The 17,258-nt window shown below is 42.0% G+C and overlaps 1 protein-coding gene across 2 annotated transcripts in view; it reads right to left on the bottom strand.

Annotated features, from left to right (window-relative positions):
- The window catches only part of ALDH1A2 (aldehyde dehydrogenase 1 family member A2), a 91,042-nt gene that overhangs the window by 13,434 nt on the left and 60,350 nt on the right, over positions 1–17,258 (bottom strand). For both annotated transcript variants that reach the window (XM_078079278.1, XM_036107025.2), the window contains one exon: positions 352–454. In XM_078079278.1, coding sequence (XP_077935404.1) covers positions 352–454 — 103 coding nt within the window. The remainder of the gene's footprint in view (positions 1–351; positions 455–17,258) is intronic.

Below are 17,258 nucleotides of genomic sequence, written 5' to 3'. Positions count from 1 at the left end.
TTGAATCTAAGCAAAGAGGATATTTCTGGTTTTGAGAGGCTTAGACCATTGCTCTTTCCACTACACAGCACGAAGCAGGCCTTCTGCTCTTCTATCCTGGCCTCAAGTGCCACAGAGTCAAAGCAGCTCAGGAGGGTCTAGAAAACACTCTGTTCAGCTATCAACTGGCAAGTGCTCTTCCCCAATACTAAACTAGTTGCCCTCTAGGAGGAAGGGTCCAGGTTCTTCTACTTGAAGCTTCTTCTTAGCCTCACAGATCTTTTTCTTAGTGTCCTGTCAAAAGTGGAGATACAAAAGAGAGCACTGAGGGGCAATGTACCGGGACATGGAGGAGATCTGTAGTTGACTTACAATCAGCATCAGCAAAAATAATATTGGGACTTTTCCCTCCAAGTTCCAGAGTTACTCGCTTCAAGTTACTTCTTCCAGCTGCTTCTTGGATAAGCTTTCCAACCTGAAAGAAAGGAAATGGAGCGAGGTTTTGCACACCTTGCAGCTGAGACAGTCAGTGGCCAAAGCCAACGGTGGGAGGCAGCAGGGATGGATCCTGCAAGGCAAACTAGCAAACTAGCGCCGTGGACAACGCAGGAGCGGCTCCCATGGTCAACTTGGTCAACTTGGGTGGACAAGATACAAGTCAGTTGGGATGCAGTTTAATGTCTAATTGGAAATGAACTGGAAGTGAATTGGAAGACTGCTTTAGTTTCATGATGAAAAGAGCACTGAAAAGGGGTTTAATCTGGAAACTTAATCATTGAAAAATTTCTTTAAAGGCAACTGGCAAGCAAAATGTGACTAGAGGTTTTCTACCACTGTCCTGTGGCTTTTAGCTCTGGACTCTGGTCTCAAAAAAAAAAAAAAAAAAAGGCCAATTGGCTCCACATGAGAGACATGATGACTGTAAAAGGAACTCTTCGTGGATTTACAAAACTGCCAGGTAGGACTTTAATCAGATGGGTCAAAGAAGATACAGATGTTACAACTTCGCCTCTGCCTAGTTCTGTAAGTAAAAGGAGTCCAGACAGCTGAGGATCTGTCTGTATGTGTGCAATGCCTATTTACTTAGAAGCCAAGCAAACAAGAAGCTAGGCTGGAGATAGCATTTACCACTGTGTAAAGTCATGTTTCTAATGAAATTGAAAGCGTTCAAATGGAAACAGGGATGTACCACCTACAGCCTCCCTTCGAGGAAGAACATATTGATTACCTCGGTGAGTAGAAATGTTGCCAAATCCTTCAGAGTTGGCCTCAGATGAAGAGCGTTTCCTTGCCCAAGAGGATCCCCTTGCCCTGGGTGGCCTATCCACTGGTGGCAGGGGTACGAAGATCCTCACTTTCAGCTCACCACAGGACAGCTCCAAAGGACAATCTATGTGCCGCCATGCTGCCTGTTGTTGGCGGAAGCTACCAGGCCTGCATTGCAGTTCAGTTTCCCCTTGTGCCCACTTCCCTTCAGCAGGGATCCCTCATAAATAATCAGCATGGCAAACTCTGTCTCAGCAACTGCTTCCAGAGAACCTGAGCTGTAACAGAGTGCTACTCTACTATGGGGTAGAGGTCCCATTATGGAAAATGCCAAGTCCCCACAGAGCCCATATGGGCAGTTTGCTCTTGTTGAGATGAAAAATGCAACTTTTGCCTGGAATCCTACAGAAAATAAAAGATTTTAAAAGCCTGGAGAAGAGAAATGCTACATTTCAGCCCCTCCTGCCCCTTGAGATCCTCAAGTAGGGCTAATAACTCCTCAGGCAGTGTAGTCATGGTTGAGAGAAAAGGCTCTGGAGCCTGGAAGTTTTACTGATTTTATCACTTACCAACTGTTTGACCTTGGGAAATTAATTTCTGAGCCTCAGTTCCCTCCTCTGTAAATGGGGCTAAAAATAGTATCTACCTCAGAATCCAGTTGTCCTGAGGATTAAGTGAAGGTACTTGGGCCTTAAAACCTAGCCTGGTACAGAGTAAGTACCCACACATGGTAACTACACACCGGCAGGAGAAGTCGGGGCCCCTCTGCTTCCTTGTTCAATGCAGAGAAATGGAGCTGATTGTAAAAGGAGTTACTGCAGCTAGACTTTCCAAAGCAGGTCTCCCCTTCTTCCCTCAAACAGCCTCTGCATATCAATTGCTTCAGGAAAATATTGGGGAAATGCTGACTTCCCTCAGCCTCTAATATTACTCATTCACTGGATTAAATGCTTTTATGTTTTTATTATTACTCTCCCTCATGGCAAAAAAAAAAAAAAAAAGTAGAAAATATACTTTCATTCTGAGGAAACCTGTGGGGGAAAGACAGTGATTCTCTGAAAGAGCTAGAATTAGAGAGTTTCTTAATTTGCAGGACAACGCTAGTTTCCAAGGGGTTGAAAAATACTAACATGTGGCCCTAAAGATTAATGGGTGGGCATCAGCCCCCCAGTCAGATGGTCCCTCTCCCGCCTTGCCAGGTTGTCTTGTCTGTCTTCTACCTCAAGGTAAACTCCCTGGGAAGACAGGCTAATAAAGGCCCTGTTCTCAGGCAGACATGCTCCCTCTCCCTCTTCTTCAGGAAGAAATTACATGTATATGATGGAAAGGAGAACCTGGCCTTCTGTTATGGCAAGAGAATAGCAGTCAGGTGGAAGCTATGACTGAAGCCTGAGATCTCGAGCGTGAAACCTGCACGCAAGGGCAGCTGGGACAGCGCCGTGGGGAGTCCCCGACCAGGCTATCCCCCACGACCGCCTGTTGTCCTGAGGAATTCTAGGGTTCTTGGCTCTCTCTGCCCTGAGGAATCCATATTCACTGATGATGACTCATCTTAAAGTCCAGGAAGATAAACAGGCAAGTGCTTTCTCAAAAAAAGGCAACCACTGGAATTCATGAAAATTATTATTAATTATAATAAAAAAAAACTAACATTTGCTGAGTCGCTCAGACATTGGCATGTATGAGCTCATCTAAGTCTCGCAAAAACCCTTCAGAGTAGGTACTATCTCATGTTAAAGGCGACCAAACTGAAGAGCTGGAAGCCAACGGATGTTCCCAGGTTACCCGGCAGGTGGCTGGTAGAGCCCGTCAGAGCCCAGGGAGACTGACGCCAGGGGCCGGGGGTGGGTCACTTGCTCTATGGCCCTCCCTTCCTCTCTACCTTCTGCCCTGTCTGCCTTCCTTTCTATATTTACTGAGCACCTACAGTGTGCCACACACCACCAAAACCTTAACCCTGAACTCCAAATTGATTTCAAAGTGAGTAGGAATATCCCCTTTTGAAGATACAGATGATGGTCACACACGATCAGGTGCAAAACTAGCAGTTGGCCTTCGGAGTGACAGAAACAAGAAACAAGCGAAGGCATGGAGAAATCACAGGTCTCACACACAGTAAGACGCTGAGTAAAGCCTGGGGCTGGTAAAGGGAGTGCTGGCCCAGCTGGTATCACGGTTCTATCAGCCCTACTCCCTGACATTAATCAAAGAAGTTCTAGGGGTTGGTGTTTTTTGCCACAAGGAATGATGTCCGGTGATTATTCTCATGGCTACGGTAACTATACAAAAACGTCGCTCAGTCTGTGGTCATCAGAGAATACCTAAGAATAATTTTTCTGGTGTCAGTGCTTTGCCAGTCTTTCCTTAGAAACCAAATTTGTACTAAACATTGCAAGGCAAGTCTCAGATGAATAATGACTTTCCTCTTCATCTTTGGAAGAAGGTCAAGTTGCAGCTCGGCCTCAAGAAACAGCTGGATGGGGGAGGGCAGCTTAGTGGTTAAGCATCTGCCTTCAGCTCAGGTCATGATTCCAGGGTCCTGGGATCGAGCCCTGCATTGGGCTCCCTGATCAGTGGGAAGCCTGCTTCTCCTTCTCCCACTCCCCCTGCTTATGTTCCTGCTCTCCCTATCTTTCTGTCAAATAAATAAATAAAATCTTAAAAAAAATAAAACAGTATAGCAAAAATTAAAAAAAAAAAAGAAAAAGAAACAGCTGGATGTATGAGGCCACGGGAGAACCATTCCCATCTGGAGCGGCCTCCGGACCGGACACTGAGAAAAACCCCGTTTTCACTGATCCCCTTCATTCAACATGTATTGCTGGTTCTCCTACTTCGTGTCAGGTGCGATGCTGGGCACAGTCCTGCACCCGGAGGGCACTCGCAGCTAAGAGGACTGCATTATAAACTTAGCAGGTGCTCAGTAAGCGAAGCTTTGAGGTCCACTTGGAGAAAAACCTGGGTCAGAATGTAGTATTAGATCTGAGCAGATGGGATTAGGGCTCTGCAGTACTTTGTTATAAGCCAGGGTCAGAGCACTCTGGTCCTTATGCACAGAACTGGACTTCGGAGAATGTACTATTGCTCATGAATTCTCTCTGTGAGTGGACAGAGGTTAAATGACCCCAAATAGGAGGCACTCTTCATGATCACTACCAAGATGGGAAAAGAGATGATGGAAAGGAGAACAGATACAACTCCAAAGCAGGAGATTCTTAACAGGGCAAAGTAATGTTTAAAAACAAAGAGTTCAAGTGAGAACTGACTCCGTGTCTGCTTACAAAATATGATAGGTCCTGTGCAAACTAGCCTAAAATACTACTTGTACAAACCCCATACAGAGGTTTCCAGAATTACAATCTATGGAGTTAGACTAAGTTCAGAAAGAATGAAATACAGGCACTACACAAAGGCCTGGGGTTAACTGGCCCTTCCAAGACAAGAAAGCGGTGAGTGGGGCATTCCTTGGGGATACGTGCTGCTCAGTCAGAAGGCAGAAGAGCATGGAGAGACAAATGGGGTTGCAAGACACACAGGCCTTGTGAGGGGTTAAGAGTCAAGTCAATAGGGATGGATTCATAAAACCAAGTCCTATTCTGATAAAACAGGCAACATCTCCTGTCTTATTGCTGACAACCTGGCTAATTATAAGCATATTCAGGTTTGGAGACTACAGTTTGGCCCACGGGAGGCAGGAGACCCAGGTACTCCAAACTGTGGCTTGGCTCCTAACTCCGACTGCAATGCGGGAAAGCCACTCTGGCTCCTTGAACCTCAGTTTCTTCATGTGCAGAATGAAGGCACAGGCCAAGCAGTTAATGTCCGTGGTACTCGAGTTAGTTAGAAGAGTTTAAAAAGACATATGGGGCTCCTGGAGCTCCTGCTCGTCTGAGAGTCTGCCCACAATTCTTCTGCATTCTTCCTGCTTATGGAGCAGAAGTAGCTTTTCATACAAGTACCCAGCTGCCCTGAATGATAGAACAACCTGATTTTTTTTTTTTTTTTTTTTTTTTAGTTTCCTGCACAGAGCTCATTATGAAAGAGTAAGTGATAGCGTTCCTGCCATGTGGTTTCTTAACTTCGCATTCCCCGTAGTCAGCTGTATCTGGGTACCCCAAACAGGCGCAAGGATGCGAAGGGGGGGCTCCCCCACACATAATGGAACTGGGCTTGCTCTCAGCAGGAATGTTGGCATGGAGCAACTCTGACTCCCATCCTCGTTTTGAATAGGCTTCAAGATTGGTATGAGGAGTATCCCTGGAAGAGCCACAATGGACCAGACCACGTTCATGGCAATGTAGCAGGGGCAGGAAAGGCAATTTGGTGCTTTGCAAGGGAAAGGATTTGTTATACAGGACAAAAAAAACACATGAAAGGCCTTCCCATGTGCTCTTTGCTCTTCATTTAAGGCTGTTACTGCCTGAACAGAATTTATGAAGTTAGGTAAAATTTTTATTAATTACTGAATTGTCCATATTAGGATAGGTTCTTGCTCAGAAACATTTCTTTTTATTAATTAGTTAATTACACCTATTACTAAAGGTGGATTCTTTCTCAGAGATATGCTACCTTTTTAAAAAAAACAGAAACACCTCAGTAAATTGGTTGAAAATGCCTGCTTTTTGGAATATATTTTCATTTCTTAAACCTCAAACAGATCGATTCTATGCTTTTTCCCTCCTCTCCTTTCTTATTTTTCATTGTTGGGCTTACTGGTTGACTATGATGGAAACAGGAATGCTGAAAATATGCATAATTGGGTATTTCTTATCTTTCTGAAATATCTAGAAATAATAGCCCAAATCAATCTGTTCAGATTTCCACCAGAAAGTAAAAGGACCAAGATATTTAAGCAGTTCCTTTAATCTCAGTGTAACAGCAATTTCCAAACTTTGTCAAATTCAGATTATGAAAGCCAATATGGCCACTACCGACCCATGCCCCCCATCGCACACCTGCCCCTCCAGCCACATGAAACCACTTGCCTTTCCTGGAACATGCCTCTCTGTCTTTGTACAAGCTGTTTCATCTGCCTAAAAGGCCTTTCTTCCCCTTGCTCACCGATAAACTCATTTTTCCAGACCTACTTTTGCTACTTCCTCTGAGAAGCTAGTTTTCCGGACCCACCCTCCCTACATGTCTGATCCTCTGATCCAAAAAAACCCTCACCCCGTTCTTGTTTAATATTCATCTTCTAGACTGAATGTGAGCAGAGAGACCCTCTGTCTATCTGACATACATACGGAAGATTTGCTGGGCAACCGCACCAGAACATGACACCTGCTCTTAAGGTCTCTGGAAATCAGACCATGAGGGCTTTAGGGAAACAAGTGAGAGATTGGATTACAGGATGCCTATGTCCAAGGTAGTTGTATTTTGCTACAACTAACAGAATAATCTTGGGCCTCCCAGTACTTACCTTTGGCTTAAATTTCCTCTTTTTAATGAGGGGGATGACTTCATCTACTACTGGCCGCACAGTTCCTGGGGGGCTTAAAAACTTTTCTATGTCTGGGCTCTCCCTCCAGAGATTCTGATAGTTTTACTCTGGATTATTTTAAAAGTTCCCCAGAACATTTTTTTTAAGACTTATTTATTTGAGAGAGAGAGAGGAAGAGAGCATGAGCAGGAAGGGGCAGGGGGAGAGGGAGAGAAAATCTCTAACAGACTCCTCGCTGAGTGTGGAGCCTGATGCGGGGCTTGATCTCATGAACACTGAGATCACGAGCTGAGCCAAAACCAAGAGTCAGATGCTTAACTGACTATGCCGCCCAGATGCCTCCTCCCCAGAAATTCTAATGTGCTGCTAGGGTTAAGAACCCGGAGATTCAAGAATCTTTAAGGGCATCTCTCCCACACTTGTCTCTCACCTTGCATCACTGCTTCTCCTTTCTAGTTGTGCAACGTTACTGTTTGCTGAGCACATATTCTGTGCTGTTTGTTCTCACAAACATTATTTAATCTTCATGTTGTTTCAGTGAGGCGAAATTACCCCCGTTTTAGAGTTGAAAAAAAAAAAAAATGAGGACTCAGAGAGGTCCAGAAATGACTTGCTGACAGGCTCCTGAGCCTGTCCTGGTTCTTCCTGCCCCATTACAGTTCCTCTCTGCGGTTCCTGCTTCTCTGCTCCAGATGCCCTGCTGGGGATAAGGTCCCCTCCGCTAGGATAAGACTCCCATCAGCCAAACACACTATCCACAGCTAACAGATAGTCCAGATCGGCTGTCTGGTACACTTAACATCCTTTTGTTAACTACGTAGGACCCTCCCTTTTTATTTCAAAATAAATAAAAAAGGCAAGATTTTGATTTTTTGGTTTGCTTTGATAGGAAGACTCCTGGAGTACTCAAGTCAACGGTATGACACTTCCCACTCACCAGGTGAGCTAAATAAAGAGCTCGGCATCTTGGGACCTATTATCATCCCGAGCTCCAAGGAGAGGGACCCACTGCAGAATAAATAAATAATCTCGGCTAGCATGCAGAGGCCATAGCAGACTTTTTCTTATTCTCCAGTATTCGAGTTTTGATTTAAGTGTTAAGAAAAGGAAAAAAAGAGAATTTAAAACCTGTACATCCAATGGCTTTAACCCATCAACCTGGTATTTTTGATTCACGTGCCGGATGGTTTACTCGTGGACTCATACACCCTTAGGAAAAGGCCCATCAGCTTTTTATAAAAAATAGCTAAAACTCTAGCAGGCTGCTTCCCCCACCTACGAAGAGGTGGTGCGGCTACGAGAGAGAGAGAGAGAGAGAGAGAGAGAGAGAGAGAGAGAGCTGCTCCAATCCCTGCCTCCAGCAGCAGCGGGGGCGTCCGCACTGTACGACATAACCTTCCTCCCGCTTAGGAAGTGAGAGGAGGACCCCGGCTGCGTGAATTCGACTCAGTGCTAATACAGCTGTTAGCTACAAACATTTGTTTGGCACGAATCAGTCTGGACTCTCCTGTAGTTTGCTTTGATGGTCTCTCGACTATCTTGTTGACTAATGATGAAATCATGGTTTGTTCATCTAACTGAATAAAGAAAACACCACACCAAGCAAAGTGCAAACTGCTTTCCTGCACTTGATTGAGGTTGTTTATTGACTCTGTGTTTATAAGAGCCCTTTAAAACTCACTTAGTAAATATTTACATGCATTGCTTATGTATTTCGCTGTATAAGGAGAAATTAATCCCATCTTTAATCTGCGTAACTCTGTTTTTCAAAGGAAAGCAGCCACCTCAAATAAGCTTCTTGTTACTGCTGCAGACATTCTGTGATGTCCCAGTAAGTCCCCTCTCCCTAGGGTAATCAGACCAAGAGCCATGTCCAAATTCTTCCCTCTGGAAGAATCTATACAATTTCCCAAGAAGCCTACAAAGTTAAATGAGAATAGATGGATCAAGAAGTAAAAAACCTGATGAGAGCAAGCTTAAAGTGGGTCTGGGAATTATGGGCTCATCTGATTTGCCTGTGAAAATTCTCTATCCACCCCCATTAACATGGGTAATTATAAACTGGCTTCCATATTCTAGACAGATGCTTCTCCCTCAGGTCTTCCATTGTCTGTTAATGATATCGTTCCAGAGAAGAAACTAGGAGATACTCCCGAGGCCACAGAAGTGGTTCCCCTCCAAGTGAGTGCAAGCCTCTCTAGAGACAGAAATATCAAATAGAGACTGCGTCAGAAAAAGTCAGTGAAATCTGCTCTATGCACATGCAATAGGCTAGCTCACTATTGTGAGTATTCCTAAGAGCAAAACTCTTCACAGGGTCACCTTCCACCTCATTCTTTTTCTCAAATTCTCCCTTCTCTCTCTCTCAGGTCCCTCCATTGAAGATCTGCATCTTTGAAGATTACATATTTAGTTTTTAATGTTCTCCCGTTAAGATAAAGAATTTCCTACATTATATAAAGCTACAGTAATAAAAAAATAGTGTGGTATTGGTGAAGGGACAGACATATGGATCAGCAGAACAGAATCTAGAAAAAGACCCATACAAATATGGACATCTAAAACACAAAGGGAAAGGCAGAAAGCCAATTCAGTAGGAAAAAAACATCTTTTCAAGAAATGGTGCTGGAACTCTTATTATCAACATTTTTTTTTAAAAAAGAACTTAGTTCCTCACCTTACAACATGCACAAAAATTAAATAAAAACAGATCACAGACCTAAATGTTAAACATGAAATTATAAAATTTCTAGAAGGAAATATAAGAGAAAATCTTTGTGATACTAACTAGGCGAGAATTCCTTAGGCGTGACACCAAAAGCCTGATCCAGAAAATTAAAAAATTAATGAGTCAATAAATTGGATGTCATGAAAATTAAGAACTTCGGCTCTGCAAAAGATACTGTTAAGAGAACGAAAAGATAATCTACAGACTAGGAGAAAATATTTGCAAAGCACAACGGACTTGTATCCAGAATACACAAAGAATTTTTAAAATTCTACAATAAAACAATAGAACAGTAAAAAATGGACAAAGATTAAAACACACTTCATCAAAGAAGACATAGAGATGACGAACACACACATGAAAAGATGCTCAACATCACTTATCAGCAGGGAAATCCATATCAAATACACAATGAGGTATCACCTCACACCTGTCAAAATGGCTAGAATCAAAAATACTAGAAGTAACAAGTGTTGGAAAGGACACGGAGAAAAAAGGGAACCCTTAGGCAATCTTGGTGGGAATATAAATTGGCGCAACCATTATGAAAAATAGTATAGAGGTTTCTAAAAAAGTTAAAGATAGAACTACTGTATGATCCAACAATCCCACTTCTGGATACTTATCTAGATGAAGAAAACAAAAATACTAATTCGAAAAGATATATCTGCACCCTCATGTTCATTGCAGCATTATTTACTATAGCCAAGATACGGAAAAAACCTATGTGTCCATCAATGGATTACTGGATAAAGAAACTGTGGTTATATGTACACAATGGAATATTAGCCATAAAAAATACTAAACTCTTGTGCTCTGTGACAACATGGATGAACCTCAAGGGCATTATGTTAAGTGAAATAAATCAGAGAGAGACAAATACTGTATGAGTTCTCTTGTATGTGGAATCTAAAATAAATATATTTTATATATGTGTATGTGTATATATATGTATACATATATACAAACATATATATATATGCATGCCTATCTAGAGAGAGAAATATCAGATATATGTATCTAAAACAAGTTCATAGATACAGAGACAAAACTGGTGGTTACCAGAGGCAGGGGGTGGGGAGTAGGAGAAAAGGGTGAATTGTTTTTTAGTTTAAATAAACTGAATTCTTAAAATGGGGGCTCACATAAAAACAGTAAGTATGGGAAACAGCCTGTCTTTCAGGCTCTCCATCTGCAAAGCAGGTGCTTTCTTCTCTTCCAGGACCACAGCTGTCAATATGTGTGCACTCAGTATTGTAGCTCCTCTGCTTCAGAAACTAACATTACAGGGAGGAGGGCCAGAATCCAAAAGTAAAAAATGTGCAATGGAAACACCACATAAAAGCAACTACCTATCTATAACGCACACACATGCACAGGTGATAGGATCCTAAGAATAAGGGGAAAGGACCCCCAAGTGATGCACCAAGATCACCTAAAAAATATTTTAATGAAAAAATTTTTAAAAAACTGCAGGAACTCACTTTCAATTATGCCACATGGTATGTTTGTTGATCTATCTCATGATAAGGTTTGGACTGATTATTACCTAATTTCAAACACTGTTAAGGATAATTAATATGTACAATATCTGATTTCAACTCACAGTCCAGAAGAATCACTTGTAAGCCAGTAATGGGGTAACTGTGTTAACAGGATCTTCTGCAGATGTTGTCTAGTTTAATGCTCACAACCACTTTGTAAAGTAGGTGTCACTCTCTCCACATCATAGAAAACAGACTCAGAAAGCTAATGAATAATCAGGTGGAACTTGGCATTAATTATGTATTTATGAAATAAATTTGTAGCAAAATGTTTTCAAATGGGCTTCCATAATTTAAAAAAATTTTAAATAAATGTGGTGCATAGTCAAAAGTTCCCAAGCCATATATATACTATATACACACATACACTTTAAAAAACACTATGTTGAGATAACACTATAGATTTATTAGAATGGCTAAAATTAAAAAGACCGACCATACTAAATGCTGGATGTAGGGGAGTTGGAAATCTTATACATTGTTGGGAGGAATGTAAGATGGTACCACCACTTTGGAAAATAGTTTGGCAGTTTCTTAACCTACCATATGATCCAGCCATTCCATTTCTAGGTATTTATCCAATAGTAAAGGAAAAATACACACACACAAACACACACAACACAGATGCACAAAGACTTGCACATGAAATGTTCATAGGAAATTTTATTGATAGTAGTTCCAAACTAGAAACAACCTAAATGTCCTCCAACAGCTGAATGGATGAACAAATTGTGATATATCCATAAAATGGAATATGGCTCAGCAACAAGAAGGAATGAATTACTGAGATACACAACAAGGATGGATTTCAAAATTACCATGTGAGTAAGTACAGCCAGACAGAAGGGTATATACAGTGTGTTTCAATTTATATGGAATTCCAAAAGTGCAATGCAAACAGTCTGCAATGGCAAAGAGCATATCAGTGCCTGGGAATGGGAAGGGAATGGAAAGGAGGAGGAGTGAGATCACAAAGCCCAGCAGGAAACTTCCAAAGTTGATGGATGTATTTGCTATCTGAGCGTGGTGAGGGTTTCACAGGTAGATACATATGTCAAGACATATCAAAGTGTACATTTATGTGCAATTTATTGTATATCAATTACAGCCCAATAAAACTGTCAATAAAGATACATTAAACAATGAAATTGTTACTTTATTAGAGCAGTTATGCCAGACATCTGCTTGTTGTTCTTTCTGGACTATTGTCGGGGAAATTATATTGAATCTACTTGACCATTTAAAATACAATTTGATGGTTTTAATTAAAGTCAAACGCACTAGGAATAAATCAACTAAATTTTAAGATAATTTGAGCTTGAGAGGGAGAGAGAAGAAGTGACGAGAAAAAAAGAAACTGACAAGAAAGCCCAAGGGGGTGAAAATAACAGATCAGAGGACGAAAGAAAGAATTATGATTAGAACTAGAAAGAGGCAACATTTGAGATAATCAGTCTCAGTAAGAACGAAGCACCACACTCACTAGAGAAGCAGACCAGTTCTCATTTACCCTCACGGACGGTAGAACAGACCCACAGCACCAAGGGCTCACGGGGCAGATAACGGAGAGGAGGGCGCTCCGGCAGCAGAAGCAGCAAAGGCAAGGGACAAGGTCACGGAACAGAAAGGCATAGCACTTGTGGGGCTATGCAAGTGGTCTGGGAAGGCTGGACAAAGGGGAAGGTGTAGGGCCAGGTCATGAATCGACCTGTCCGTGACCTGGAGGAGTGTGGCCATCCAGGTAGAGGTGTCCACTCTGCAGTTAGAAAGCAGAAGTCTAAAGCTCAAAAAAGAGGTCAATAATTACAGTGAACTATTTCAAGGAAATATTCTAAATGACATACTGTGTGGACTCTCTCACTGGATTATTTCATACTGCTAAATTAAAAATTAAATGGGCCAATTAGGTTACTCCAGGTGAAAAATCTTTTGTACTGATGGTCTTATAGGACGGAAGAGTTGGAGCAGGAAATGGTGGTTAATTTCCAAGTTCAGAAGCCAATAGTTAGGACTGAAATTAACGTTGTACCTTCACTTAGGAATAGTGCTTTTATACAGAAAAGGGCAACAAAAATTGCTTGTAAGAAGAAAATCTGACCGGCTAAGCCTGGAGTGTAAAATTTTCTCTGAATTCATCAGCTGATTCTCTGGGCTCCCTTGAACAACGTCTGCAGGGGGATACAGGATGACGCCATGACCTTGGAGCTGTGCTCAGCCTGGAGAAGCCTCTGGGAACGGGCCTGAGGCACAGAAGGACTAGCAAAGAGAGGGAGGAGGAAGCTCGTGAAGAACCCGGGTGATCTTTGGCTCTGTGTGCCAGGGGAACCCCAAGGTCATCTGTCAAACAAGAAGTGACTTAAGAGCATCTTTACCAGGGCCCAGCACGCCGTGGGGAGTCCCAGTGGTTACCGGATGACAAGGGACTCTGAGTTTTAAGATTATCAAAGTCCTCCCTCTTGGGCAGCTGGCAAGGCCATCCGGGCCCTTCGGGGCTCCGGGGCTGCTCCAGGATCTGGAGAGCAGGAAGGAGAGAGGTGTCATTAGCTAAACACAGACGGAGAAGTGGCAGAGGACATGCTGTGGTTCTTGTTCCTGAGGTGTAGCTTATGGAAATAAGAAAAGCCTGAGCACGTTACAAGGGCACTGTGTGAGTGATAGCTTCTTCAGAGAAATATAATCATTGCAGAACCCGTCCCCATGGCAGGGAGTACCCCCGTGTTCCGTCTAAGCACCTCTGCTGGTGCTTAGAAGAGAGAGGATCCCTGGAATGAACTTACGGACAGAGCGGACACCGTGAGTGGCAGGTGTCAGTTCACACAAATGTTCTCTCTGGCACAGGTTAAAAAACTCAGACTTGTAGTTGTTTTCTTAAACGGACCCAGGAACATGTTCTGGAATATGAGCCAACTAGTCAAATTATGTATAAGCTAGTGACTCCTGAAAGTTAGTGAACCTAAGAATCACTAGAAAAGCTTATAAAATGAGAATTCTTGGGCCTCGTTTCCAGTTGTTCTGACTTAGAGGCTCTTGGGTGGTGCCCAGGAATCTGCCTTTAAACAAGCCCCTCCACCCTTGGCCAGCACTCCCCATCCCCAATCCCTATAGGTGAGGGAGTCCTTGGAAGAACTGCTGGAAAACATGGTAACCCATTACACTTTGTTGCAAAGAAATTCTCCCTGCTCTGGGATTCGGTTCTGGCAAACACAGGTTGTGGGAGTGGTCCCCACTCTAGGCCATAGTGGAATCATACGAAAGTTCCTTAATAGGTACCAAGTGCCCTCTTCTAGCACGCTCTCTAAGTATACTATTCCACTTTGAAAAAAAAAAAAAAAGGACTTAAAATCAGCTTATCAAAAAAAATAAAAAATAAAATCAGCTTACCCAAGAAAGTACCTGGGCGATCTTTCAAAAAAGTAAAAAAGAACAGCAAAAACAAAAACACCCCCACATTCATTAGAAGACAAAAATATTTGTAAACTATGTATAAAAGCCCTAAAACAAACAAATGGAAAGTAAAACTGCCAGAGGACTGCAGGAATTAGGAGTTATTCACAGCCCTTCTTGATAGATGAAGAAACGAGAGGTCAGAAAGACTAAATAATTTGCCAAAGGTCACACAGCAGAAGATTTGGGATTTGATCCCAGGTTGGTTGAATCCAGCCCCCTTCTATTCTACCCCATTTCCCCAAGCATAAATTATTCTATAAATTTCATTTAAAAATAAATAGAAAACAATGACAGCTAATATTTACTGGTACATTACTAAGAAACAGACCCTGTCCTAAACATGTTACATATATTAGCTTATTATATCTTCAGATCCATGAATTAGATACCTTCATCCCTTATCTAGAGGTAGGCATCTGAGGACTGGAAGGATAAAATAATCACACGTACTGTGAACAAGCCCACACCACCATTATAGAGGTTGAAATTATGTCTAGCTTTCCGATATGGATCTGACGTATCTTATTTAATCTTGATTGCTTTTAGTGTGACTTGAAGACAGTGCTTGGAATTTCTTACCGAAAAAGTGATTTCCTCTGTTTGTTTTTTTTACCCCCCTCTGGTTTTTTTAAAGAGGCAAAGTGTGGTGTTGTGACGCAGTGTTCTTTCAAGTTTTCATGTAGCAAAAGAAGAGGAGTACTTTATTTCCCTTTAAGAGGCTCTCAATAAAGGATTGAAAGAAATTAACTCAAGCTGAATGACATTAAAGCTCTAAAATTCCTAAACTAACATAAGATTCTGTGAGGAGGTCTTTGTTATCATGAGGCTGATTGGATTGATTACTAACGGTTTGGCTCAGTGATTAACTTCGGTTATGATAAGCCACTGGATAGCTTTGCAGATGGAGATTAACCTGGCCTGAATATAGGGGAGAGTAACATAATCTAAGGAGTAGAAAGATGATTTATGAGAAATAGGTATAGGGTAAAACCTAATATTTTACCTAACTCTGGCACATCTTTGCATCCTTTGAATATGAAATTCTTCCACTAGAACGCTGGGATTCCGTGTTTACCAGTCACCGAACATCTGCTGTCCAGTGTTGGTTTGCTCTACTAAGTGTTTGGGGCACAAGGAAATCAAACACACACCAACTTCTCGATATGTCCCATCTGGCATGATTTAGGTTCCTAGGGCTGGGTTTTTGTTTTTTTGTTTTTTTTTTTCCCCCATCTCTAAAAGGTTTTTCACTTCCAGAAGGGACTGTTAAGGATACACACTGATTTAGCATAAAATCTACAGTTCTGGAGCATCAATGCCTGTTAAAAGTAGAGCTGTCGGAAACGGCAGAAAAATGACAACTATCTTTGCTTTTGAGAGGCAAATGGTGACACCTAATCTCCCGTTTTACATCCCAGCAAAACACGTATTAAGCTTTTTGAAAGTGCTGGTCCTTCATATCAGGCTTGGGAAAGATTCTGAGAACTGAATGGATTTCAGTATTTGATTATCTGCCAGCATCGAGCAACACATTACTCACAAGAGTCCTCACAGCTAGGGTTACTGTCCTCCAAAGGCCTTTCTGTCCCTTGGTCCCCATAGCACCACCATTTCATTTTCCCCCAAGAGAAGAGGAAGATAGGCCTACATTTCTCCCAGTTGTGAATATGAACAACTGTGGAATTAAGATGTAGAACTATCTTTTTCTTAAATGCTATCTTTGAATGAAGTAGCTTTTCATTTAAACTTAAATACCTTGAACTAATGATATTGTGGTAGTGTTGTATGGTGGCAGGTGGCAGCTACACTTGGGCTGAGCAGAGAGAGCATAATCATCCCCTTCTAGCTCTGAGATTAAGCTTTTTTCCCCCCTCAAATGCAGTCCTTCCTCTTTTACGGGGCTAACAAATATTTATAATGCAAGTTGACTACACATCAGATACTACTTGAGGTAGTGAGAAGAATGCCTAAGATAGACTCCAAAGAGAATGCCACCCCAAAATCTGCATATACGGCCAGAAAGTAAATAAATTTATAACCTCACCGACAACCATCTATCCAATTTGAGGCAATGAGGACAAGGACAAACTATGAGGATAAGTGATCCGCCTGAAATGTAAAGAAAGACATCGAAGAATAGTATCAAAATTAACCAAAAGATGCCACAGAGGCTTCTGCTTCTGGTCATAATGGAGTAATGGCCCTGAACTTGTCTTCCCACCGTAAACAACTAGAAAAGTATGTGAAACAGCTTTCTTCAAACTGGCCACCGGGCAGTATGGGACTGTGATCCCAGAGATGAGAGAAACGGATAAGGGAAGACCTTTTTGTCAAAAGACTTCCTTCACTGCAGCATGGGATGGGGAGACCAAAGTAGAATAGGGTGGTCTCACTAAGTTGATGAAAAAGATCAGAGTTTATAGAGGCTTCAGTGGCTAAAAGGTGAGGGGCTTAGTACCAGAGGGAGAGAATGAGGTCCAGAAATCAGCACAGGGGTCCCTTTGAGTCTCTGGCTGAATGCTAAGCTGGGAATACATGGGGTGAGACTTCACGAGACTGGATAAAGAACAAAGACCAGGTCATCTGTATGCTGATAATCCCCAGAGCTCATACAGGGCTGGGAGACCTTTGAGTTTCCAGAGTGGAAAGACCTGGTTAAACACTGGGAGCATTCAATCGAAGCTTTGGAAGAATCTTCGTAATCTTAGTAAATTTTAATATTTAGTAAAAAATAAACTAGTCCCAACAAAGCTTAAAAGTCAGTGTCAAAAGGGTCAAGCTGTCCTGCAAGTGACTTAACCATTTGTCAAAAACAAACAAACCCAGCACTCTTTAAAGAAAGACAACAAAATCC

Source organism: Halichoerus grypus, chromosome 8 (assembly GCF_964656455.1).
Source record: "Halichoerus grypus chromosome 8, mHalGry1.hap1.1, whole genome shotgun sequence".
Classification (NCBI taxonomy): domain Eukaryota; kingdom Metazoa; phylum Chordata; class Mammalia; order Carnivora; family Phocidae; genus Halichoerus; species Halichoerus grypus.
Note: the sequence above shows the minus strand (reverse complement) of the source record. Positions and strands in the feature narration are given on the sequence as shown.